The sequence below is a fragment of the Pantherophis guttatus genome, chromosome 18, assembly GCF_059756535.1.
Source record: "Pantherophis guttatus breed Tessera chromosome 18, ASM5975653v1, whole genome shotgun sequence".
NCBI classification, from domain to species: domain Eukaryota; kingdom Metazoa; phylum Chordata; class Lepidosauria; order Squamata; family Colubridae; genus Pantherophis; species Pantherophis guttatus.
Genome location: NC_142080.1, coordinates 13,532,673 through 13,559,313, shown reverse-complemented (window position 1 = coordinate 13,559,313; position 26,641 = coordinate 13,532,673). Strand labels below are relative to the sequence as shown.

The 26,641-nt window shown below is 49.5% G+C and overlaps 1 protein-coding gene across 15 annotated transcripts in view; it reads left to right on the top strand.

Annotated features, from left to right (window-relative positions):
• Window positions 1–26,641, top strand: part of SEMA4A (semaphorin 4A) — a 58,351-nt gene that overhangs the window by 28,159 nt on the left and 3,551 nt on the right. For 10 of the 15 annotated variants that reach the window (XM_034427032.3, XM_087880837.1, XM_034427037.3 and 7 more), the window contains 13 exons: window positions 4,722–4,888; window positions 11,490–11,647; window positions 14,225–14,287; window positions 15,311–15,409; window positions 17,249–17,360; window positions 19,503–19,619; window positions 20,114–20,253; window positions 20,668–20,837; window positions 21,055–21,205; window positions 21,368–21,557; window positions 22,366–22,481; window positions 25,054–25,211; window positions 26,203–26,321. In XM_034427032.3, the coding sequence (XP_034282923.2) occupies window positions 4,792–4,888; window positions 11,490–11,647; window positions 14,225–14,287; window positions 15,311–15,409; window positions 17,249–17,360; window positions 19,503–19,619; window positions 20,114–20,253; window positions 20,668–20,837; window positions 21,055–21,205; window positions 21,368–21,557; window positions 22,366–22,481; window positions 25,054–25,211; window positions 26,203–26,321 (1,690 nt within the window). In that variant the 5' untranslated portion in view covers window positions 4,722–4,791. Of the gene's footprint in view, window positions 1–1,985; window positions 2,483–2,973; window positions 3,095–4,721; window positions 4,889–11,489; window positions 11,648–14,224; window positions 14,288–15,310; window positions 15,410–17,248; window positions 17,361–19,502; window positions 19,620–20,113; window positions 20,254–20,667; window positions 20,838–21,054; window positions 21,206–21,367; window positions 21,558–22,365; window positions 22,482–25,053; window positions 25,212–26,202; window positions 26,322–26,641 lie in introns of those variants that run through there. The other 5 variants (XM_034427038.3, XM_087880834.1, XM_087880830.1 and 2 more) reach the window with 2 other exon arrangements.

The window sequence follows — 26,641 nt, the reverse complement described above, 5'->3', positions numbered from 1 at the left end:
CTGCTCCAGAGATGCCAAATCAGACACAAACACACACCTGCTGTGCTGTCTGTTCTTGGAAAAGGCTGTGGGGATTTTGTGCATGGGTTTTTCTCCCCTTCAAATAAAAATTTGGGGTACCTTAAAAACCTCAGTTTTGTCCCTGTTCAGTGTCTTTAAACAGACATCCCGATGCCTTTAAAGCAATGTTTTTCAATTTCAGCCATTTTCAGATGGGTGGACTTCAATTCCCAGAATTCCCCAGCCAGCTGGCTCGGGAATTCTGGGAGTTGAAGTCCACATCTGAAAATGGCCAAAATTGAGAATCAATCCTCTAAAGATCATAGATGCCAACTACCATAAGCCCTAGGCATCATAGAAATATAGCTCAGTGTTGTGGGAGTTGCAGTATACCAAACTACAGAAAGCACCCGTTTTTTCTGGATTTTTCCACTTCGAGCAGCTTTTTTCTTCTGCTTCCTCCTGACTGTTGTTCTGTTTTCTGCCTCTCGCCTCTGCCTGTTCTGGATCTGCTGCTGGGGTGAACTTTGAGCTGCAATAAAGTGGAGATCACAAGATGAATTTCTGAGCGGGCGGAAGCAGCCGGACTGCCATGCTCTCTCTGCAAAAAACTCTCTTTCTTGGCTAATGAGGAGGGTTTTTGAGCAGGGTCACAAGGGTGGAGGCCAAGGAAACATGCCCGGGAAAGGAATCAGCCAGGGAGGGGCTGGGGAGACTCCTTCTGGCTCATGGACAGGTACGCTCGTCCCTGCAGCGGAGGCCAAAGCGATTTCTTCTTCAGTCAACTCATCACCGACTCACGGGGTTGGAAGTCAGCAGTGCAGCCCAAAGTGACTTTGAGAATGACGAGGTCTCTGGGTTGGAAAGCCTTTGCTAAAGGCCGGTGGTGGGGAGAGGAGGACCCCCAGGAATCAGGAGATGGGTCATGGGAAGTGGGCGTTTGAATAGAGAATGTGGAATAACAGAGTTGGAAGGGGCCTTGGAGGTCTTCTACTCCAGGAGACTCTATACCAGGGGTGCCAAACTCAATTTCATTGAGGGCCGCCTTAGGGTTATCTTTGACCTCAGGGTTCTGGGGTGGGCGTGGCCAGGGTGGGCGTGGCCAGCTCAACATCACTGGTGTCGGGCGCGCCTGTGGTGGCCCAAGTGCTCTGCCAGCAAAAACGGGCGCCTGAGCTCTGTTTTGGCTGTGATGGGCTCCTCCAAGCCTCTGCCAGCAAAAACAGAGCCTGGGAGGCCCACGCGTTTTCTCTGGCAGAGGCTTCTCAGGCCAGTCCTTGGCTGTTTCCAGGGCATCCCTGCGGGCCAGATCTTGAGTTTGATATCCCTGCTCTATACCATTCCAGATAAGTGGCTGTCCAGGCTCTTCTTAAAACGCCTCCTGTGATGAAGCCCCCACAACTTCTTGAGGGAAGCTGGTTAATTGTTCTCACTATCAGGAAATGTCTCCTTAGTTCCAGGTTGCTTCTCTCCTTGATAAGTTTCTATCCGTTACTTCTTCTCCTGCTTTCTGGTGCTTTGGAGAACAGGTAGACCCCCCTCTTCCTTGTGGCAGCCCCTTAGATAGCGGAAGGCTGATATCACGTCACCCCTAGTCCTTCTCCTTGCTAGACTAGAGATACCCGGTTCCCACCACCATTCATCATACTCTTTAGTTTCCAGACCCCTTTGTTTGAAATGGATTTGGTACCTGGAGCTCTCCAAGGAAGCAGGATCAATCCAGATCAGTGTTCCTCAACCTTGGCTGCTTTAAAATGCATGAACTTCAACTCCCTGATTTCCCCAGCCACTTTGAACTGTCATTATACAAAGGGTTGTAAGTCAAGGACCACCTGTCACTAAAGTCACAAAATACAGAATAGCAACAGCACTTAGACTTATACACTGCTTCATGGTGCTTTACAGCCCTCTCTGAGCGGTCTACACAATCAGCATGTTGCCGCCAACAATCTGGGTCCTCATTTTACCGACCTTGGAAGGATGGAAGGCTGAGTCAACCTTAAATTGGTTAGGATCAAATTGCCCAACTGCTGGCAGTCGGCAGTCAACAGAAGTAGCCTGCAGTACTGCATTCTAACCACTGCGCCACCTTGAAATATTTGCTTGATGGAGAGACCCGTCTGCAGATTCAGAAGCCGTAGAATTTTCTGCTCTGGAACTTTTGAATTGTCTTCCAACTTGACAGTTGATGACGGTCACAAAAGACGTGTGGCCGTTGCAGGCATGTTGTGAATTGCTTTGCATGTGTGGACAAACTTTGGCAAGAGAAAGCAGCGCAGCGAGTGTCCTTGCAAACATTTGTGCCTCTTTGGAAATCAGCCCGAGCAATTAGAGCCCCCCTTGGTCTGCAGGGGGGTTCATCGCCAGCTGCCAACTTTTCAGCGGGGTTTCTGTGGTCGTTTCCACGCCTGCTGACGTGTCAGCCAGGCCAGGAAGTGGAGATGACCGCCTTACCGCCCGTCATGTGCTCTGTGCGCCTGAGGTCAGTGTTAGCAGCAAGCGGGCCGGGAGGGAACGGATGCCTGGCTTGGCCTGTGGTACAGCAAAGCGCTGGAAAAGAGGCCGATGCTTAGCAAAACTTGGCCATTTCTGGAGTTTGGTTTGTGGTTCTGTGTCTTTCTTGTTCTGCGGCAGGAAAAAAAGGGGCCGTTGCAAGAATTAAAGCAAACCCAGGGCAAAGAGGAAACAAGAAAGTGTCAACCGAAATACTTCTGAGACTTATAATGGGGGTGCTTTTATGCCCAAAACTTTCAGACCGGCAGTCAGACTGAGATGAAGCTGTGTGGCTCAACAGAGGACAGGCTTTATAAAAGAGCAATCAGTTATGGCAGTGTTGGTCCATGAGGGGGTCGGGGGGGGGAGGAAATCCAAAATTAAATCATTCCTTTAGAGCAAGGTGGACAACTTGACATAGTTGTTTCTATAACAGCAAACTATATTGTAAAGAGTTTTCTTGTTTTTTTCTCTCTCAAGCACAAAGTCCAGAAGCGGTTTCCAAGTAGAAACAGAAGGGAATCTATTCCTTTCTCTAACTGACACAGTCAATGTGGCCGTCTCTGCTAGCGCCATCATTTTCCCCATCTGTTCTTCCGAGGTAGGGATTGACGTCTCTTTCCATTTCTGCCCCTGCTCAGAGAGATCTAGCATGGCGTACTTCATGTACTGGCTCTGGGTCTTCAACCCACTGTGTATCACTGGTGGCACCTCGCTCCTTCTTAGCAAGGAGGAGGCTTGGTCAACCTTCTCAAATGCCTTTCTGAAGTCCAAGCTCACGATCTTCACCACAGGCCTTCATCTTGCAAAGGAAGCAACAAGATTAATGTGGCACATGTTATTTTTAACAACCCCATGCCGGCTCTGGGTAATCACCTTCCTTTCTAAGTGCTTCCAGGCCGACTGATTGAACATCTTCTCCCCGGATTTTCCTAGGCACCGGCGTCACTTGTGCCAGTCTGGAGTTTCCTGGGTTCCCTTTAGAAAGATAGGAAGTTGCTTGTCTGCAGTCTTCTGTGACTTCCATTGAACTCAATTGAGTTCCCCAAAATTACGGCTGCTGGCTCCCAGCACTCTTTAGTTCTCTGTGATGTGACCTTCTTTGGCCAGACTAACTTGAATTAAGGCAGTGCAGCCGGACAGATGCAGCTCTGCCTTCTCCTGCGGGCTGCCACCATTTTGCCCTCTTCTGCTGCTAGTAGACTGGGGTTTCCTTGACTTTCCTTTTGTTCAACACATACTGTCTCCTCCTGAAGCCTCCTCTGCTGTTGTTTGTGTGTGTTTGTGTTTGTGTTTGTGTTTATTGCGAGCCACAACTCAAGTTAAGCCTTAGCCTTCCTGACCCCATCCTGGACTATTTCCACATATCTGTTAGTGCTTCCCCCCCCCTCACCAGTGGTGGGTTGCCCCCGGTTCGGACCGGTTCACAAGTACCGGTAGTAAAACAGGCGTGAGGCTCTGCCCACCAAGCCCAATGTCATTCTCCCCTTCTACCACACAGAGGCATTCAAGGGATTGCGGGCAGGGGTGACTGAGCTCCTTTTTACTGTATTTTTTTCTAAAGCGGTTTGCAATCCTCACCTTGTTTTGCACTGTTGCTTCAACAAGACCTCGCCTCGTCTCGCCTCTCCTTTTTTTTTTTTTTTTGGGTGTAAAAAGTCAGTTGGTTGCGATAAGGTTTGTTCCAAGGATGTTCAGAGACTTGAAAAGGAGAGACAGGTGTCACCAGCAATTTGGCCAAAAAAGGGTGGAGTTAAACACTGTTGAAACAATGCAGTGATTCTTGTACAGATGTTTTCCACCTGGCAAGGCAGAGAAGGTTTTGCAAAGCCCCGTGGACTCTGCAGATGTAGCCCCCTCCCCGAACGCCCCTCAGGAAGAGCTCGCAACCCCCTGGGGCTGGCTCAGAGCTCTCCCACCCCAGAGAAAGGTGCCATCACCCCTTGCAGGCGGGCTTCAGAGTGCGGAGACGCCTTCCGGCAGATGTTGCCTCATGCCACCTTCCCCTGCTCAAGCGTCTGCCCTCAACTTGAACCAACATCTTCTCCTTCCTCATTTCCCCGAAGAATCTCATGAGAAGCCATAAGGAGGGACCAGCCAGCATAGCCCAACGTTTCAAGCTCTCAGCCGCTTCTGCTCTGGACAAGTGGGAGGCCCTGGATTGCCAAAAGTGGGCACTTCTAACATCCGTTTTCTCCTCCTCTTCCTCCTCCTCCATTTCTTAACAGCTGCCGAGTCAGGACCGGCCCCTTTCCGTCTCCTTCAGCCTTCTTGGTGACGGCCAGCTGCTAACCAGCCATGAAACCTGGCCGGTTCCCCTGCCTCCTGGGATGCTTTCTGATGGCTGCAGCCACCCTGGGCAGCAAGGTGGTGCCCAGAATGACCTTTCAGAGAGGTAAGAAGCCACAGCGCAGGACGGTGCCCAGGGAAGTCATCCCTCGGAGGGCCAGGAAGGGGGACGGAGGGCCCCGGGCAGGAAACGGGTGCTGAGAGAGGCACTTCTCACCCTCAGGTTGCACAGTTCAAAGTATGTTACGCCGCATCACCTTAAAGGCAACAAAGCTGTTTGCAGAACTGGTGCAGAGGCCAGGCTGTTTGTTTGTTTATGATTGATTCCATTTATATGCCACCCATTTCACTCTCAAGGGACTCTGGGTGACACTAAAACTTTATTAAAATGAACAGAGATTGAATAAGATATATTTGATTAAACTATTAAATAAGGATCAGAATTGGGACCCAGAATTTCTGATGCTAAGGAAGGCAGTGGCAAAGGGAGTCCCACCCGATTTTATGATCTTGTTGTTAAGTGAATCATTGCGGTTGTTAAGTGAATCTGGCTTCTCAATTGACTTTTCTTGTCAGAAGGTTGAATAAGTTGCATTTAATTATGACAGTTAAATAAGGGCCAGAATTGGGACCAAGATTTCTGTTTTTAAGAAAGGCGGTTGCAGAGAGTTTGCCATGGTTGTTAGGCAAACCACTGCAGTTATTAAGTGAATCATGGGGTCATTAAGTGAATCCAGCTTCCCCCAGTGACTTTGCTTGTCAGAATTTGAGAGGGATGGTCTCAAATAGAGATCACATGACCCTGGCATGCTGGTTGCCAAGTGCTCAAATTTAGATCTTGTTAATGTAGGTCAGGGCCCTCCAACCCCCCGGCCTTCAGCCTTTCAGAACCGGGCTGTGGAAGTGGTGGGCCAGCGTGTGCATATGTGCAGGCGTCCCCACTCGCACAAGTAGCATGCAAGCGTGTGTGTGCGCACTCTATTTGTGCAAAGCCAGCCCTTCCCCCCATCTGCGAAGCCAAAAAGGTTGGGGAACTCTGCCGTAGAATATGCTGCAATGGTCATAAATGTGAGGATTGGTCATAAGTCACTTTTTCCATAGTCGTCATCACTTTGAACAGCCACTAAACGAATGGTTATAAGTCGAGGATGTAATGTCTATACAGCTAGGGAAAAGGAGGGGGCCAGGAGCCTCTCCAGCCCCCCCTGGAATTTGGGCAGGTTCTCCCCTCTTTAAATCATTTCCAATTGAATCGCTTTCTCTGTTTTATTCATTTTTCATTATCACTGTTATAATTTATCCCTGTAGTGTTGTGACTTTGATTAGCTATGGGTTGTTTTTATTTACTGATGTTTTTCTTTACGGATGTGTATGTTTGTTGTTGTTGTGTAAACTGTAGCAAGCCTCTGTTAATCCAGGCGCATCTAATTGGAATGAATCAATACAGAATATGCCAAAAATCAGCAATATTGAATGAAAGGCACCTGGGCTCCAGTTAGCACTTGCTGTTTCTCTCAGGAAACCTGGAACCATATTTCAGGCTAGTAGGATATTTAGGCCCCTTTCAAGCATGCGAAACCTCCTGAACAGCATCTCTTGCAGCATGTTAGTTTGATTGTAAATGACAAAGCTTTCCTTTTCTGGAGATGCACTGGAAAACTCACATCGAAGTGATTGAAGTTGGGGTGGCCAGCCGACACCATCACGTCTCCCACAATTTCCTTCTTCAGGGGAAGCATCAGAGCTTCACAGGGTTTGTTATAGGAGCCCCACCGTCCTCCCTGCCAACTCTTGGGTCAGAGACCCAATTTTTCAATAGCTGTTGCTGTATTTGCAGCATTTATGTAGCATTTCTACATGCTGATTGTCCCCCTCAAAGCCCTTTGTGGCTCAAGTCCCGGTTACTTGAAGGACCATCTTTTCCCATTATATCCACCCAACCCACCAGAGCAAGGAGGTAGAGGGTCTCCTCTCTTAAGGAGGTCCACCTGGAGGGACCCAGAAGAAGGGCCTTCTCGGTGGTGGCTCTCTCTCTGTGGAACATCATCCCTGCGGAGACAAAATTGGTCCCACCTTGACGCTCTTTCAAAAGGCCCTGAAGGTACGGTTTTGCCAACATGTCAGGGGACCCCAGAGGGTTATGCAGCCCCTGCTTTGTAGGGCTCTGTCAGCCTTGTCAAGTAGACTGGAATCACGACCAGAGGAGCTAATTCTACCCCATTGTATGGCAACATGAGCAGAATCTTGCAAGTCTGAAAGGACAAATCTCCCACCGTCTCATTTACAGCCTGAGTTCTTTTATGGGGTGTGTGTCCTTTTGTTAGCCTTTTTCTCCGCCCATTTTGCAGCTGTGGGCTCAGCTGTCTCTTATCTGATACTCCCTTGGCAGCATCTCTTCACCTGTCTCCTAAGCTTGTTCCTACATGCCGCTCCTCTCTCTAAAGCAGGGGTCTCCAACCTTGGCAACTTTAAGACTTCAACTGCCAGAGTTCGTCAACCAGCTTTGCTGACTGAGGGACTCTGGGAGTTGAAGTCCACAAGTCTTAAAGTTGCCAAGGTTGGAGACTCTTGCTCTGAAGGATCGCTGCCAGCCCTAGGGCTCCTAAGTGTGGGGCAGACATGGCTTAGAAGCCCTTATCCCATTTCCCTCATCCAGCCCATGAGGGAGGACCTTTCCCTAGTGCCATGGAGAAGTGCCTTCCGTCTGCTGAAAACTTTTCTGGCAGGGATGCATGGATCCCTCCTCCTGACCCCCTCCCCAGTCCATGCACATCGTGGTGCCCCTCCAAGATAATGGAGAAAGGCCCGTAAAGGGGGAGGCTCTGAGTCACCTCTCTTTGCCACTGGCTTCACCACTGCTTAAGCTCAAAATCCAGGCAATGTTTGCAGAAATTAAAACTCATGAGAAGAATCGGCCTCGCTTGCTGATGGTTGGCAGCACAACACCACTTTCCCCCCAGTCATGGATTCCTTGTGTTAAAATGGAAATTAATTAATCCAGCCACTTGCAGGAGATTTGAAATCCAGCTCCTTTTGGTGCCACCCCAAGGTTGGCCCTGCTGCCTGCCAGCTTTGGCACCACCCAAGGTCCCTGAGTAGGTGAGGGGAAGGAGGGAAGGGGCGTCCTGGGCCACCTCTCTGGGTTAATTGTCGGCATCTTCCCTGAAGCTTGCAAAGGGCGGGCAGGCGATAAAAGCAAGGAATTTAGGCTGAGTTGCCGTTGAGAGGCAGCCTGTTAATTATAGGAGCTGCTCTCTGGCTTTAAAAGGACCTGTCAAGTCAACCCTGCTTCCTTCCTGGGCTGGAGCTGTTAAGGGGCGAGTCCTCCTCATTTTCTTCTCCTTGGCTTCCTGCCCTTCAAGACAAGATGCAGGCAGGGTCCCTTCTGCTCTGTCCTCTAAGCAGAGGGTGACAGGCAGGAGGTGGCGAGTGACCGAGCTCTCCTTCGCTCGGCTCCTTCATTTGCTGCCCAGGAAAAAAAGAACAAAGCCGGTAAATCCAGTGGGAAAAATTCTCTGCCTCGATTCTGAAGTGCAGGTAGTTCTCCAGTTATGGAATGGAGCCCAAAATTGGTCTTGCTATAAGTGAGATGTTGTAAAGTGAGTTTTGTCCCATTTTACAACCTTTCTCGCCACAATTGTTAACTGGATCACTGCAGCTGTTAAGTGACGAACACGGTTGTTAAGTGAATCTGGCTTCTTCCCCATTAATTCTGCTTGGCAGAAGATTGAAAAAGGGGATCACATGACCCCCCCCGGATGCTGCGACCGTCATAAAGATGAGTCAGTTAGTTGCTAAGCGCCTGAATTTTGATCAGATGACCATGGGGATGCTGCCAGGGTCGTAAGTGTGAAAAGCGGTCATAAGTCACTTTTTTCAATGCTGTTGCAACTTTGAACGGTCACTAAATGAACTGTTGTAAGTGGAACACTGTATTTTACAGCCTTTTTTTGTGGCAGTCATTAAGTGAATGTGACAGTCAAAATAATGGTGTCGTCCGTTCAGCTGAGTCCGGCTCATGGCGATTCTCTGGGCCGGGACCCTCCCCCGCTTCTGATCTTGCGCTGCTCCTCCCAGTCCTTCTCTGCTCTGGCCAGGTCAGCTTTGAGGGTGTCCAGTCACAGTGTTCTTTGGCGGCCGGTTTTCCTTTCACCACTAACCATAGTAATAATTTCTTTCTCCAGTGAATTTCCCCACATGACATGGCCAAAATAAGTGAGACTTTAAAATAATAATAATAATAATATCAATCGTAATAATAGATGCCTTGGGTGCAATCCCAAAACATCTGGGGCACCACCTGAGCACCATCGGCATTGACAAAATCCCCATCAGTCAATTGCAGAAGTCAGCTTCATTCGGAACAGCTGAGGTGCTGTGTAGAGACCTTTAACACCATCTAACGCCAATATTTGTCTGGAATAGTAGAGGGTCTCTTGCTTGAGCAGAGGGTCAGACTAGAAGATCTCCAAGATCCCTTCCAATTCTATTTGGTATTCTATATCTGCCTATCCCAGGTCTTGGGAAAGACTTGACAGTGGGTAAAAATACCAATTCCAGTTTGAACATCTGGCTGACGGTGTGATGAATACCCCTCCTACTAGGGGTGAGAGGTTAAACCCACCCTGGGGCCTGATTGTTTTGTTTCCTGATGGAAGAAGAAAGGGGTTTTTGGCATGGTTTGTATATTGAGTTGATCAGTCTGTTTGTTTAATTGTTAAATTTATTTGCTTCCCATCTTGTCATGGGACTCTTCCGGGTGGCAGAGCCGGCTGGGGAATTCTGGGAGCTGAAGTCCTAAAGTCCTAAAGTTCCCAGGATTGGACACCCTGGTCTCAATGCTGTGATGGAAGAGAATCCTTCACACAACAGGTTGAAGTCCCTGGGAGGAAGGGCATCTCTGGGTCATCAGCGCCGGCTGGGGAATTCTGGGAATTTTAGCCATCTCAAAGTGTCCAGGCTTGACTTTACGAGAGAGAAACTCAGGAAATATCCCTCTTTGTTATTCTGGTTGGGGGACTTTTTCTTTCTTTGGAGCAAGTGCTTGGTTGCGTCTTACACACACACACACACACTTTTCTTAGCCTTTGTTTGGGGGTCATTTTCTTCATTCCTCTCTTTTGGCTGCTTGCAGCTTTCTAAGCCTGGGATTCCACTTTTTCACCTTGAGAGCCTCCGGTCTGCCACCCACTCATGGCTGGTTGAGATTCCTGATGTTTTTCTTGTAAAGCTGCTGGGAAATCTGGCAGCTGTTTAACATCTGGCTGAGCAAGACACCAGGTGCCATATAAAGGGGGGGCACCCCAAAATGGGGGAACCAAGAGCCCCGGATTTTGTAAGAGAAGAAACAGGCTCCCGGGTCTTGCTCAAAATGTCCTGAACCGGCCAAGTTGCACAAAGCAGGCTGCCTCCCGGGGGGGGGAGGGTTGATGGCCCCCACATTTGCCCGCCTGCTCCAAGGATGCCTTCCCCCACACTATAAAAAAGAGGTTGAGGCTCTAGAAAAAGTGCAGATGAGAGCAAGCAGGATGATGAGGGGACTGGAGGCTAAAACACAGGAAGAACGGTTGCTGGAACTGGGCCTGGCTAGTCTAGTGAAGAGAAGGACCAGGGGAGACAGGAGAGCATCTTCCAGTATTTGAGGGGCTGCCCCAGAGAGGAGGAAGGGGGCCAAGCTATTTTCCAAAGTACCCGAAGGCCAGACAAGGAAGAATGGATGGAAACTGACCAAGGAGAGATTCAAGCTAGAAATGAGGAGGACAGGGCCGGATTTTCCTATAGGCTAACTAGGCTTCAGCCTAGGGCCTCAAGATCAAGAGGGGCCTACATTCAAATTGTTAGCAAAATTAAAATTACACTTTCACTATAGGTGAAAGGGCCTCATAAGTGGAATAGCCTAGGGCCTCTTTTCATCTAAATCCGGCCCTGGAGGAGGAATTTCCTGACAGTGAGAATAATCAACCCATGGAACAGAATTTGTCTTCAAAAGTTGTGGGAGCTTCATCACTGGAGGCTTTCAACAAGAGACTGGGCTGCCATTTGTCAGAAATGGTGTAGGGCCTCCTGCTTGGGTGGGGGGTTGGACTAGATGACCTATAAAGGCTCTGTTAATCTGTTAATAATGCTTGTGGGAGCTTCATCACTGGAAGTTTTCAAGAAGAGACTGGGCTGCCATCTGTCAGAAATAGTGTAGGGCAGTGATGGCGAACCTTTTCGGCACCGAGTGCCAAAAAGGTTGTGTGAAAACATCAGGCGTGCATGCACGTGCTTGGAAAAGCTGAACTTCTGGGTACTAGCGTGCACGTGCGCCTGACAATCAGCTGGCTGGCACACATGTGCAGGCTGGGTTTCGGCACTCCTGCATGCATGAAGGGATCGTGTTCTGGAAAAGTTGAACTTCCGGGTTCTGGTCCGCATGCACACCCGACAATCAGCTGGCCGGCACGCATGCACACACCGGTTTTCAGCACTGCTCAATGCGCAAAGGACAGTTGATTGTCATGCACGCATGTGCGCCAGAAACCCAGAAGACAAACAGGCTGCGCATGCTGGGTGACATGGTTTCACGTGCCACTTTGGGCACGCGTGCCATAGGCTTGCCATCACGGGTGTAGGGTCTCCTGCTTGGGCGGGGGGTTGGACTAGATGACCAGCAAGGTCCCTTCCAGCTCTGTTAATCTGTATACATGTATTCCTTTCTCCTCCAGGGGACCCCAGCCGTGAGGTCGGCACCTTCAGCCAGGAGGGGATCCTCAGCTATGACACTTTCCTCCTCAGTGCAGACGGTGCAACTCTCTTCGTGGGAGGGAGGGACGCCATCCTCGCCCTCAATATCAGCAGCTCCCCCATCAGGCTGAAGGGGAAGGTGAGTGGAAGCGGGGGATTTGGGGAGGGGGAGACCAGGGGGGCACGAGAGCTGGGGGGAGACTCCCTCTTCTGCTTGAAAAGGGTCGGTTCCCACTTTGGAGGAGGGGAGATCCTGACCTAGTGGTTAAGCCACCAGACTTGAAACCGGGAGATTGGGAGTTCTAGTCCGGCTTTAGGCATGAAAGCCGGTTGGATGACCTTGAGCCAGCCCATCTCTCTCTCTCAGCCCAGCCCACCTCATAGGGTTGCTTTTGTGGAGAAAATACGAGGGAAGAGTATTAGATACGTTTGCCACTATGAATTATTTATAAAAACAGGTAAAGGCGGGATCCAAATACACACATAAATAAGCCTTGTTTCTCCTTAATTCCTCCCTTCCCAGCCAGGGATTCAAAGACCCAAATGAGGCCTTTCAGGAGCTGCTGTTCCAACATCTGGATGGAGGAAGACAGTCCTCAACAGTCCTATTTATTCCTTATTAATTAAATGTATTGGCCACCCGTTTTACCATGGGGTAACGCTGGGCAGTATTAAAATGCTCTATCAAGTGGCAGAGCCTCCCCCTCCTCCTCCAGGATCCTCACCCCAAGGCTTCTGAGCTGGTTTTTCTTTCATTCTGTTAGAAACGGAAATGTGGGCTCTGCTACCTTGGGGTTTTTCTTTGCTTCAAAGTGGAGCTGCTAAGGGTGGCTGACATCCTGTTTTGGAAAGTGGCTAAGAGCTGACAAGTCTGTAAATATAACTTGGTACCAGGGGTGAAATGCTCCCGGTTTGGACCGGATCGCCTGATCCGGTAGCGATGGTGGCGGGTGGTTCGGAGAACCGGTAGCAAAAATCCCTGCCCGCCCCCCCGCCATGCCCAGCTGAGCTGCACAATCATCAGAGGCTTTTTTTTTTTTTTTACTTTTAAAAGCATTTTTTCTACAACCTCTTCGGCCGAAAAAATGCTTTTAAAAGTTAAAAAAAAAAAAAAAAGTTGGCCATGCCCACCCAGTCACATTATCCCCCCCCCCACCAAGCCACGCCCACAGAACCCATAGTGAGACGTTTTAGATTTCACCCCTGCTTGGTAGAGAAAAGTATGTGTCCAGGATCTGCTTGAAAATGTGTGGACTTCAACTCCCAGAATAGCTGGCTGGGGAATTGTGGGGATTGAAGTCCCAAGTATAAGGTATTTGTTGCAGGGGTTGAGAAACAGTGGTGCATCAAAGGGCTTTCTTTCTAAAAAAAAAAAAAACCTTTTAACAGAATAAAAGTTGGAAGGGGTCTTGGAGGTCATCTAGTCCAACCCCCTGCTCAAGCAGGAGCCCCAAGGCTTAGACCGTTCCAGACAAATGGATGTCCAGCCTCTTCTTGAAAACCTCCAGTGTTGGAACACCCACAACTTCAGAAGGCAGGCTCCAAATCTTTTGGGGAGATCAGGCATGAAGAAGCTGTGAACACTCGCTATTCTGTGTCTCTTTTCCGGCCAGTTTCTCTGGGAAATCACCCCGTTTTTCCTGCAGCAGGCGCCTCGTTGAAGGGAAAGGAGGATCTCTGCTGACTTCTATGTCAGCCCCATCGATAATGTCATCATGGCATCCTTTCTGAAGAAAAGGGGCGTGGGATGCATTTCAGAAGGGACCCTCCCTACACTTCCGGGAGACTTCAAAGGCAGAGATTAAGACTTTTCCTTTCTTTCTGAGCAGCGGGTTAGACTAGAAGACCTCCAAGGTCCCTTCCAACTCTCTTATCCCATTAAATGCTTTCAGTCTTGCAAGGTTCTGCTAATGTAACCTGAAATGAAGCTGGAGCTTCTTGTGCTTCTTGTCTGGACTAACAGCCCCCCAAGACTAGCGTTCACCCTCCCATATCCAGCACCCTCTGAGACCAAGCTCTCTCGTTTATTTATTTAGCATATGGCATATCATACACGGGTTTGCAATATATATATATATATTAACATTTCGCCTAGATCAGGGGTGTCAAACTGGATTACTTTGAGGGCCGGTTCAGCATTGTAGTTCTCCTCCGTGGGCTGGCGGGGCGGCAGGGGGGGAGACAGGACAGACAGACGCCTCCTGCACCACTTTACTGGCCAAAACGGGCCAAGGGGGCGGCATGTGCCCCCCCCCGCACCTCGTTTTAATCCTCCCTGGCCTCCAGCAGCACTCTGCCGGCCAAAAACGGGCCGCATGGAGGACCCCCCTGTTTTTGGCCGGCAAAGTGCTACAGGAGGCCAGGGAGGATTAAAACGGGCTGTGGGGGGGGGGCGCATGCAGCCTGTTTTGCCTGGCAGAGGCACCGCGGGCCGGATTTAAGCACCCCACGGGCCTTGAGTTTGACACCCCTGGCCTAGATTAAAACAAAACACGCAATAAAATAGGAATGTTAAAAACTATGTTCAAATACCAACGTCTAGGCCATCTAACCATTGAAGTGCAGCCTTGTTTATATTAAAAACCCCCCTCAGCTTACAGCTCTCTCATAATTACGTTGCTTTGCTGATGAGGAAGTCAAAGCCTGGCCAGCTTTTGCTTTCTGCTTCCTTCCCTTTTTCTCATGCTCTGCTTCTTCTCCTCTCCCGCCCCCCCAGATCCCCTGGAGCCCCAGCCCGGAGAAAAGGAGGGAGTGCGTCTTCAAGAAGAAAAGCAACGAGGTGAGGGCAGTCGCGGCTCCTCCACCTTCCCCCGGGGCCTGAAATAACCTGATTATTCACCTGGTAGATTGAGTTGTAAACTTAGAAGCACGGGTAAACCTCAAGTTATGACCCTGCCCGTTATAGTCGTACAGGTGACCTACAGGGTGACTAGGTGGCTCAGTGGTTATGACGCTGAGCTTGTCGATCAGAAAGGTCGGCAGTTTGGGGGTTCGAATCCCTAGTATAGGTCTCCTGCTTGAACAGGGGGTTGGACTAGATGACCTCCAAGGTCCCTTCCAACTCTGTCACTGTTACCTGTCATGAGTCTAGGTAGTCTTCAACATAGGACCACAATAGAGCCAACATTTGCATTGCTAAGTGAGACAGTTGTTAAGTGAGTTTTGCCCTGTTTTATAACCTTCCTTGCTGCAGTTCTTAAGTAACATGGTTGTTAAGTGAATCTGGCTTCCCCCTTATCTTTGCTTGTTGGAAAGTCTCAAAAAGTGATCACGTGACCCCGGGACACTGCAACCGTCATAACTATGAGTCAACAGCCAAGACGGACGGGTGGGTGCCTGGCCCTCAGAATTTCAGATCTATAGTAGATAGTAAATCCCCTTTTTAAGGTAGGCTGTAATTTTGAACAATTGCCAAGCAACCAGCTGTAAGTTGAGGACTAGTTTTAGACTGGTTTGCAAACCTCCCCCCCTCCCCAAAAAAGCATTTAACGTAGTACATCTCCCCTCCCCTCCCCTGAATTGCTACCTAAGGTTGGGGATTTCAGGTCCCCCAGAGATGCTTAGAAAGAAGCTTTCAGGCTGCAGACTGCCAAGAAAAGTATTCAATAAATAAAGGGAAGGTAAATTCAGGAAATGATCAAACTGAGAAGTGAAATGGAAAATCTGATTCCCCTCCCCCCCCCCCATTTCCTACCCTCCGGCTCAGTTCTGCTTCTTAAGTACCGTTTCGTGTGTGTGTGTGTGTTTAGCAAAATTTAAGCGGGAACTGACTTGCCCTCCCCTCCCAATTCTCCTTCCGCAGACGGAATGCTTCAACTTCATCCGCATCCTGGTTCAGCTGAACGAGACCCACCTTTACACCTGTGGCACCTACGCCTTCAGCCCCACCTGTGCCTATATTGTGAGTCTCCGGGAAGCAGCGGAATGGATCTTGCAGAGTGGTCCCTAAATTACTCACAAAGCACTTTATGATTATTATTTCTCCCACATATAAATACCTAACACACCCTGAGTGGAAGGCAGAGGGATTGTTTTGGTGGAGGAGGGTCTTCTCTCTTACCCCACACAGGGAGACCCTTGAAGTGCAAAAAAATGATGATCGGGTGGTGGTTTTGTTGCTTGGCCGAGTCGCATTCCTTCCAGGGTTACTAATTATGAGCACAAATCCGTTGCATTCTTGGCAGAGAGCAAGGCTTGAAAACAGGGTTACTTCTAGGCCAGGAATGCACACTTCTGTGGCAGACTTCTGGCCTTTTATTCAGTTTTATTTATTAGGTTTTTATCCTGCCTTTATTAGCTTATAAATAACTTGAGGCAGCAAGCATACCTAATATCTCTTCCTCCTCCTGTTTTCCCCACCACAACCACCCTGCGAGGTGGATTGGACCGAGAGAGGGACTGGCCCAAAGTTACCCAGCCGGCTTTCATCTCTAAAGCGGGACTAGAACTGACCGGCACCCGGTTTCTAGGTCAGCATTTCCCCCTCTACAGTCGACTGGCATGCCAAGGGTTTTGCTGCAGGGTGAAAGTGTGGGGGAGCCTTGGGTTTGCCCATTGGCGGCCATGGATTTCACGGTTTCCCTTCTCTCCCACTTGGGATGACAATGTGATAGCAACCTCTGGAGGCACATTGACAGGACTTGGGATTGTGGGGGAACTTGGATTTTGCACCCAGGGCCGAGACGCTGAGCTGCCAGCCCAGCAATTCTCTGCAGAGGCTTCCCTGCCCAGGAGGAAGCGAGAGTCCTCCTGCCTCTCAGCCTCCATCTCCGGATTAGTCATTTCAGTCAGTGGGTTCTTACAGCACTTTGTCACCAGATCCGTGGGGTTGAAGTGATCCCTGGATCAGGAGATCCGAGTTTCAAGAGGGTCCCAGTGGGTGATTTCGAGGGACTCCCCTTCCTCGCCCCCTCCCCCCGTTTTTAGGCTGCCTTATTTATTTATTTATTTATTTATTTATTTATTTATTTATTTATTTATTTATTTATTTATTTATTTATTTATTGAATTTCTATACCGCCCTTCTCCCAAGGGACTCAGGGCGGTGAACAGATTAAGATTTCATATACATATAATATATATATATATTTATAAACAATAAACAATAAATTGAGTCAACTTGGTGTATCTGCTAAGACCTTGGCATAGAATTTAGATGTTTATGCTAGCCCTGCTTATTGAAACAGAAAGGTCTTCAGGGCACATCGGAAAGTGCCCGGAAAGTGGCCTTGCAAGTTAATTGTGAAAAAAAATAAAATAACAAAATAAAATACATGCAGTCCTTGTCTTATGATGACAGTGGAGCCCAAAATTTCTGTTGGTTGTTAACTGAATTTTACACCACCCTGTGATCTTTCCTTTGCCACAATTGTTAAATGAATCACTGCCGTTGTTAAGTGAGTGACAATGGCACTCAACGGTGGTTGAGTGGATCTGGCTCCCCCATTGACTTTGCTTGTCAGAGGGTCACAAAAGGGGATCACGTGACCCTGGGAGACACCACGGCCGTCATAAATAGGAGCCTGTCGCTAAGCAGCCAAATTTTGATCATGTGACTATGGAGATGCTGCCACAGTCATTAAGTGTGAAAACTGGCCACTTTTTTCAGGGCTGTTATAATTTCGAATGGTCCCGAAACAAATGATGGTTAAATCAAGGACTCTGTAAGCATGGATGAGGAGGGGGCCTGTCCTTTGGGGGAGATTTCCCTTCACTTCCCCATCTTTTCTTGTCTTGCCAGGACGTGGAGAATTTCACTCTGGTGGCCGATGCCAAAGGGCAGCCCCTCCTGCAGGAAGGCAAAGGGCTCTGCCCCTTCGACCCGCGGCACCAGAACACGGCGCTCATTGTCGGTGAGCAGAGCTGGGCACCTGGGGGGGAGCCAGGGTGCGTGTGTCCTGGGGAGATCACATTACAAAAAAGACATTGAGACTTTGGAAAAAGTGCAGAGAAGAGCAACTAAGATGATTAAAGGCCTGGAGACTAAAACATAGGAAGAAAGGTTGGAGGGTTTATGCTTGGTTAGTCTAGAGAAAAGAAGAATTAGGGGTGACATGATAGCAGCCTTCCAGTATTTGAGGGGCTGCCACCAAGGAGAGGAGGTCAATTTATTCTCCAAAGCCCCTGAAGGCAGGACAAAAAACAAGGCATGGAAACTAACTAAGGAGAGAAGCAACCTGGAATTAAGGAGAAACTTCCTAACAGTGAGGACAATTAACCAGCTTGCCACCAGAAGTTGTGGGAGTTCCCTCACTGGAGGTTTTTAAGAAGGGACTGGACGGTCACTTGTCTGAAATGTTGTAGGGCAGTGATGGTGAACCTTTCCAGCACCGAGTGGCCAAACTGGAACGTGTGCGCTTGCGGCGGAGCACCGGAAACCCAAAGATCAACTTGCCAGCTCGCGTGCACGTGCCGGAAACCAGAAGAGCAGCTGGCGATGGCTCTGCATGCCACCTCTGACACGCGTGCCATAGGTTCGCCATCATGGGTATAGGGTCTTCTGCTTGAGCAGGGGGCTGGACTAGAAGACCTCCAAGGTCCCTTCCAGCTCTATTCGGATTCTCACTTCTCACACTTCTGCCTAGGAAGACCACCAGCGGAAGCAGGGAAGCATTTAAGCCGCAGCCTGGTTTTTATGAAGGTTGCACGGATCCTTTCGAACAGCTTCCCTGACCCCTTGCCCTGCATCGGTCCTTGACCCCTCAGATCCCAAGGCTACAGTGCTGAGGATTCTAGGTTGTGTAGTCCACTATCATTTCAGAAGCCGACTTGGCCGGGGGGTCTGTAGATCCACACAGGGGTCTGTGCCGTAGAGAAGAGGCCTTGTCTTCACCTGGCCTCTTCCGTGGTTGAGCCTTTCCTTGCGAGGTTGCCTTGGGGAAGGGGAAGGGGGAGCCCAAATCTCAGATTTCCAGACCAAGCAGGTTCCCATTAGAAGCATCAGCAGCGGAGTTGCTTTATTTATTATTTTGACTTTATTTCTTAAATTTATTGGCTGCCCATCTTACCACAGGGCAACTCTGGGTGTCTTACAATATTGAAAGGATAAGACTTGTTTGCAGGTTTTGGAGTCAGCGATGGGCCCTAAATAGGGTGGGGGTGCCAAAGAGGAGGAGACAAAAAATGGAGCTCCTGCCATCAGGTTCAGGGTCCTCAGATGGAGCCTGCTCCCTTGGTTTGGAGACCCTCCCTCTATTCATGCCCCACGTGTTTATAGAATAATTGAATAACAGAGTTGGAAGGGACCTTGGGGGTCTTCTAGTCCAACCCCCTACTCAAGCAGGAGACCTTGTTGCATCCCGGATAAATGGCTGTCCACTCTCTTTAAAAACCTCCCGAGATGGAGCACCCACAGCTTCTGAAGAAAAGCCTTTCCACTGATCAATTGTTCTCATCGTCAGGAAATTTCTCCTTAGTTCTAGGTTGCTTCTCTCCTTGATTTGTTTCCATTCGTTGCTTCTTGTCCTACCCTCAGGCGCTTTGGAGAACAGGTTGACACCCCCCCCCCCCGCTCTTCTTTGTGGCAGCCCTTCAAATCCTGGAAGGCTGCTACCATGTCCCCCCTGGTCCTTCTCTTTGTTAGGCTAGACATTCCCAGTCCCTGCAACCGTTCTTTCTTCCTCTGTTTTAGTCTCCGATCCCCTCGTCCCCTGTTGGAATAGCTTCTTTTATCAGCTGCTACTCTTTTGTTTTTTCTTACTGTTATTTATGATTCTTTATTGTCTCTACTTACTCTTTCTCTCAGGAACCTAGTAATGGGCTTCATTTGCCAGTTTTGTCATTATTTTATTTCTTCATTTACTAAATTTATATGCCCCAACATCTCACTTTCGAGCGGCCCCGGGGAGTTTATCCTTTACGAAACAGGGTTTTGTTTTCGAAAGCCGCCCTGCTTGCATTCAGATGAATGCCTTCCATGAAGATTTGCGGGGATGAAAAACAGGCAAAAGGTCTGCAGGGCCCCCCATCTCATGTTCTGCTCATCCCCACCCCAGATGGAGACCTCTACACGGGCACCATGAATAACTTCCAGGGGAACGAGCCGGTCATCTCTCGAACCCTGGGCAGCCGGACCGTTCTGAAGACTGACAGCTTTCTCTCCTGGCTTCACGGTGAGGGCAGAGGCAGGGGGGGGGGGAAGGGTCTTAGCCCCTCCCACGGTTGCCTCTATCGTTTGGGGACTGGCTGTCGTCTTGGCAACCAAGGCCCGGTGGGTAGCAGGAGAAATGCATCTCCTAAGCAACGGATGCTCCTGGTGGGGGCCCAAGGCCCCCCCCCCGTGTGTGTGTGTGTGTGTGTGTGTGTGGATTCTCCATCATCCAGGTCCTGGTTATCCCAAAGGTGCTTTTTCCAAAAGGCAACTGGACTTTCTTGGTTTTCTTGCTTCTCAAAAACATTTCACTTCTTATCCGAGAAGCTGCTTCAGTTTTGAAGAACTGAAAAAACCAAGAAAAACCAAGGAAGTCCAGTTGCCTTTTGGAAGAACACCTGTGTGTGTGTGTGTGTGTGTGTGTGTGTGTGTGTGTGTGTGTGCGTGCGTGTATGGGTCTGTGTGTGTGTGTGTGTGAGGGGATGGAGGAAACATGACTCCCTGTTTTTTGCACAGACGATGCTGTGTTCGTGGCCTCGTTCAACGTCCCAGGACCCCCGGATGACGAAAAGATCTATTTCTTCTTTGAAGAGACAGCAAAGGAATTTGATTTCTTTGAGAAGCTGACCGTGTCCCGGGTCGCCCGGGTCTGCAAGGTGAGAGGCTTCCCCCGTGCCCAGTTGGAGCCGAGGCTCAGCCGTGTGTCTGTGCAGAGAAGGTTGAGGTTGAAGACCAAGGTTTGATAGGCACTGTCCGCAAATGCAAAAGCATCTTTAGGTCAAACATGGCAGCCGGGGGAATTCTGGGAGTTGAAGTCCTCCCATTTTCAAGTGGCCAAGGTTGAGAAACAGCATCATCCTGCGGACGAAGCTCCGGGCTTAACCATCGTATCTTCTGCTCAAACCAGTCAAGTCGAGTTTTGGCTTAAGAGGGTGGCTTCCAGAAAGTGCTAAGAGGAGATCACGAGTCCCACCAGACCCTGAACCCCAAACAGACCATCTTATTCCTGCCATGGACCCAGCCGAGGCTGGTTCCTGAGTGGGTCTTTTCTGCTCCCTCTGTCTCCGCAGAATGATGTTGGGGGCGATAAGGTTCTCCAGAAGAAATGGACCACCTTCCTCAAAGCTCAGCTCTCTTGCAGCCAGACAGGGCTCTTCCCCCACACCGTCCTCCAGCACGTCTTCGCTCTCCCGCAGCCGAGGGGCGGCACCCTGTTTTATGGGATCTTCGCTTCTCAGTGGTAAGAGGTGGGGCAGGTTTGCACAGAGACGGCCCCATAAAGCAGGGGTCGGTCTCCAACTGGGGCAAGTTTACGGCTTGCCAGCTGAGGAATTCCAGGAGTTGAGGTCCACAAGTTGTCAAGTTGCCATGCTTGGAGAACCCTGAGATAAGGGCCCCGAGCATGTGCAGAGGGTTTCGGATGGCTGAGGTGCAGCTGGCCTGTCCATTCCCCGCAGGCAGACCAGGAGCTCCAGCAGCTCAGCCGTCTGTGCCTTCAGCCTGGACGCCATCCAGAAGGCCTTTGACGGGAAGTACAAGGAGCTGAACAAGGACTGCTCCCGGTGGATGACCTACAGTGGCCCCCCCATGGACCCCCGGCCGGGCAGCGTGAGTGTTGTCATCTCCCTTCCCCCCCTTGCAACGCTGCTGGCAAATGGAGGCCCAGCCAAGGTTTGGACCATCTCTGGAGGGGAGGAACGTGGGGACCTGGTCCAGACCTTCCAGAAACTTCCAGCAAAATTGAGATAGGGGTCTCCTTCTTTCCTTCAGTGTTCGGTGGGCCCCTCTTCCGATAAAGCCCTGACCTTCATGAAGGACCATTTCTTGATGGATGAGAAGGTGGCTCCCATCCACAACCAGCCTCTGCTGGTGAAAGAGGACGTGAAGTACACCCGCATCGCAGTGGACCAAGCACAGAAGGCCTGTGGGGCTGCCTGCACCGTCCTGTTCTTGGGCACAGGTAGGGCTCCCTCCACCCAGGACAACAGAGTTGGAGGGGAACTTAGAGGTCTTCTAGAGCAACCCCCTGCTCAAGCAGGAGACCCATCCCACGATGGACAAGTCTCTTCTTAGAGACCTCCAGGGATGGAGCGCCCACAACTTCTTTCTCACTGTTAGGTTGCTTCTCTCCTTCATTAATTTCCACCCATTGCTTCTTCTCCTGCCTTCTGGTGCTTTGGAAAACAGGCTGATTCCCCCCCACCCGACTTCTTTGTGGCAGCCCCTCAAATACTGGAAGACTGCTGTCAGTCATGTCCTGCCCTGGTCCAATGGTGGAGCATGGTTTGAATCATGGCCCTTGGGGGACAAGAGCTGGGGGCTGGGATTTTTTGCACCTTTTAAAAAAAATAATCAACTAAAAATTCAAAATAAGGAAAAGAACAAACAAAATTGTAAAAGCAGGAAAAGGAAAGCTAAAGTAAGAAACAAATATCTCTCCCATGGGTAGGGGGGTTGGACTAGGTCGTAAAATGAGCCAAAACTCACTTAAGAACTGTTTTGTTTATCAACAGAAATTTGGAGCTCAATTATGGTCATAAGTCGACTACCTGAATTGTTCTCCAACTAATGTTTGGCAAACTGTTGTTGGAAAATACTGTTCAGTTAACTCTTCTTTGCTTGGCATTCAGCCACGGCTTGTTTTTGGAAGTTCATCCCTTCCCCGTGTTACTTTCAAAATCTGACCCAAATCATTGGGTTGGGGGGAGGCCGAGTAGGAGCCCCCCCTCCTCAGATGGGCGGCTCCAACTTCTGCTTGTCCCTTGCAGACAGAGGCTCCCTACACAAGGCGGTGGTGGTTGGCCACAAAGCCCACATCATTGAAGAGATCCAGCTGTTCGAGAAGCCGGAACCCGTCCAGAACCTGCTGCTTGTTCCCGAGAAGGTGGGCCTTGGGTGGGCGCTCATCATCAGCTGCGGAGGGGGCTGTTTTAATTGGGGGCGAGAGGGAGCTCTGCCGGGACCGCCTTTTCTGGCCCAACTCTCCCTCCAAGGGCTTTTGGTCAGAAAAAATGTCAGAAGAGCACATTTTTCTGCTGCGTAATGGGAGATAAATGGAAGCTGGTTGATAATCCTGACTGTGGTTGTGGGAACGTCCCGCAAACTCAACATCATATTGCGACAGAATTCAAAAGATTTCCTGGATCCCTGCATGAAATATATCGTCTGGAGGGCAGTGCTGTCCAGTGGCTAAATGATCTGGGCATCTGGCCCCAGCTTTAGTCCCTTCAGTCCCTGCTCGTCTGTAACTCAAGTCTATACATGCTTTTATTCATCACTCGTGCTGTGTGTTTTTAAAAGAATTCACTGCTCTGATGTTTTATATTTTGATAGACATTTTATGTGCTGTTTCGATGAATTTTTTAATGGATTAATGCTGTATTCTATTAGCATGTGAGATGGCATTGCTGACAGCTGTGTGTGAAAAGACACACACACACACACTTATTACATGATCGAATTTGGGTGCTTGTAATTACAGCTGTTTGCAGGATCCTGCAATCACATGAACTTTATTTTATTTTATTTTTTTGCTGGAAACCACTTTTAATTTCTCATTTCTGGCAACAAGACCAAATGCGCATTGTGGACAATGAGTTCTCTTAATGACTCTGGCGTTTGCTTAATCTGTCGGAAAAAAGGTTATAAAATCTGGAGCTGTCGCATTATGACCTGCTTTGCAATCGGCACAACTATGACCAACCATAATCCCAGGCTCAGTTGCGGTTGTAAGTCGAGGACTCCTTGTATTTCTTCCGGAATACCACATCTGGAATAGTGGAAACCGCCTCCGGTTTGGGTGATTTAGTTGCAGGAATGACGGCCTGGCACACAGCACGGTCCAGAGGGGAGACGGAACATTTTGGATTTCTCTGCAATGTGTCTCTGAAGGCTCAGCCATCCAGGCCAAAGGTCGATTCATGTCAACTGGACCAAACTTTGTTCATCTGAGACATTTCGTTGCTCATCCAAGCAACTTCATCAGCCGGAGCAAAATTAGAGTCTTGGAATGTGCCAAGTCTTGCCATACCAACTTCGGGGGTTTCTCCCCAAAATGGGTTGAAAATCACCCAGGCCAAAGGTGTCTACTTTTGCTCGGATGAGCCACGAAACGTCTCAGGTGAGCAAAGATTGGTCCAGTTGCCAGGAATCGACTTTGAGGCCCATTTCTCTGCAAGGTTTCCCTAAATGGGTCTCTGATCTCCAGCTTCCATCTCGTTTCGTTCCTATTGCTCCGTCACTCTTTCCCAGAGGAACGGGGGCTTTTTCGGCTCAGCCACAAGCGGGAGAGAGGATTTTTAAAAACTTTTTCAACTGCCCCTCTTTGGCCTTTGGAGATCTGGGCCAAGTGGCTGCGCCCCAATTCCTTCCCTTCCCTTCCCTTCTCCTTGGAGACTCCAACTTCCTCTACTCGTTCCGAGCTCTGGCTTTCCCCACACTGGCATTGCTTGTGGGGATTGTTTCTTCGGCTTCCGAGGGGAAACTGCAGGAAGCCTCCCACCAAAGTTTCAGCCACGAGAGGGCCGGGCTGGCTTGGAGGCTTCCTAGCTGCTTCCCCTCCCACCCCAGCTCCGACGGAGACGTGCAGAGGGGCGGCCCACACAGGCAGCCTCACAGCAGCTGTTGACGTGAAGCTCCTCTGTGCCAAAGCAGCCTGGAAACAAAGCCACCGACACAGAACAAAATGGTGCTTTTCTCCAAAAAGGGGACAGTTAAAAATAGCTGGTGTTTTGTATCCATTCTCTTTCGTTTTGTTTTTCTTATTTATTTCTTCTTATTATTTCTTTATTCTTTATTTCTTCTATCCAAGAAGCCTTCAGACTGAGGTCTGCATAATACAGGTAACCCTCAACAAGAGTTTGTTTCATGATCGTTTGAAGTTACGAACGGCACTGAAAGAAGTGACCTACGACCGTTTTTCACACTTGTGACCGTTGCACCAACCCCATGGTCACATGGCCAGATTTTAGACGCTTGGTAACTGACTCACATTTATGACGGGTTCCAGTGTCCCGGGATTATGTGATCCCCTTTTGCGACCTTCTGACAAGCCAAGTCAATGGGGAAGAATCACTTAACAACTCTGTTATTAACCGTCATAACAATTGCAGAGATTCACTTAACAACTTCACTGGTGGCAAGGAAGGTCGAAAAATGGGGCAAATTCACTTAACAGCTGCCTTACTTAGCAACAGAAATTTTGGGCTCAATTGTGGTAAGTCAAGGACTACCTGTATGAAAGTTCATTTAAATGTACCTGAATTCATGAGATAAAATGGTGGCGAATTTTCTCTCTTCTATAAAGAGCGGATTGAAGCGGATAATTATAATGAGTGATATAAAGAAATGAATTTAAGTTACCGATTTCCTAAACTAAGGAACATTCCATTTTTGCCAGAATGGATTTTCCTTTTCCTGAAGAATGCGGTGCCAAGCACCTCTTCCTCTTTTCCTAGGGCATCCTCTATGTGGGCTATTCCGAAGGGATTTTAGAAGTCCTGGTGGCCAACTGCAGTGTGTATGCCACCTGTGCCAGCTGCCTCTTGGCACGCGATCCGTACTGTGCCTGGGACGGCCACTTGTGTCGAGCAGTTTGGGAGGACACCAGAAACAGGTGAGCAAGGGTGGGAGGGAAGCACCACCTACGAGAGAGCAGAAGAGGTGTGTGTGTGTGTCCATGGAGACACGGAGTCTCCAACCATGGCAAGCTTACGACTTGTGGACTTCAACTCCCAGAATTCCTCAGCCAGCATGGTTGGAGATCCCTATTCTACAGGATTCCCAAGGTTTGTGTTGATTTGGATCCACTAGATTCCCCTGACCTTGAACCAACTGGGCAGTGGAGATCATTACTGGAGAATGTCCCTTTTTAAGTGGGATTTTGCATTCTTTATTTTATATGTTTACCTAATTTAGCAACCGCCCATCTGCCTGGTAGAGAGACTCTGGCTGGGGTTCAGATGCAGGCTGGCTGCTGAGGGCCCAAAAGACAATCGTGCAACCAGCCTGCATATAGTGTCACGTGACCGCAATTTATAATGCTCCCCCCCCCCCAAGAAACTAGCATTTATTTCCGGTTTCAGGCAAAAAAAAAACCCAGACAATGAACTCCACAAAAAGTCAAAAAATTGTGTGTAATCATGTGGTGACCTGCTTAATGGCTGTAATTGTGGGCTCAGTTACAGTTGTAAGTGGAGGACTTGCCTCTGGAGGTTGTGGATGCTCCACTGCGGGAGTTTTCCAAAAAGAGACTGGACAACCATTTGTCTGAAATGATATAGGGTTTCCTGCTTGAGCGTGGGGTTGGACTAGATGCCCTCCACAGTCCCTTCCATTCTGTATTCAATATTCTATCCTATATGTACTTTGTGGGGATAACAGACAATTGTGTGGGCGCAATCTGAAAATGGCTTGGAGGTGATCTCCGTGCCAGGATATGGGGCAAGCTATAGGGCAGGTTGTCCATTGAGAGGCTCGCTGTGTGACTGCCCAAGTGTTGCTTGCTCACACTTAGCGGTTGTGCGGAGACGGCCTTGCTATGACTCAGAAGTTCCTTTCTTCCTTTCCCTTCCCTTCCCGTTCCTTCTTTTCTTCTTTCCTTCTAGGACTGACTGGCTGCAGGACGTTGAGCAGGGGAAGGCTGAGGCCGTGTGCCAGCGCCACAGCGGGAAGGGGCGAGCCATGCCAAGGTCGAGGAACGACTCTGATGGAATCTCACTGAAAGGTGGAGTACCGTCAGCAGCAGCAGCTGAGGAATGGCCTTCAGCTCAGGCGGGTCCAATCGGCCTTCTGCATCAAGGCTGCCCGGAGGGTGCCACCTCCCTTGGGTGTGCCAGGGCCTCGTGGGAGGGAGGTTGGGCCAGGGAGGAGGGTTTGGCCCCAAGGTCAGAGTGGCCCTTGTTCTCTTTTACCCTCAAAAGGGAAGGGTGTGTCTGACTCTCTTTGTGCAAGTTGGCTTTGAGGGTCAATCTCGCAGGCCTTAAGAGCCACAAAGCGTTTTTTAAAGTTGAAAGCTTTCACACCACCCCCTGGAAGGGGTCCATG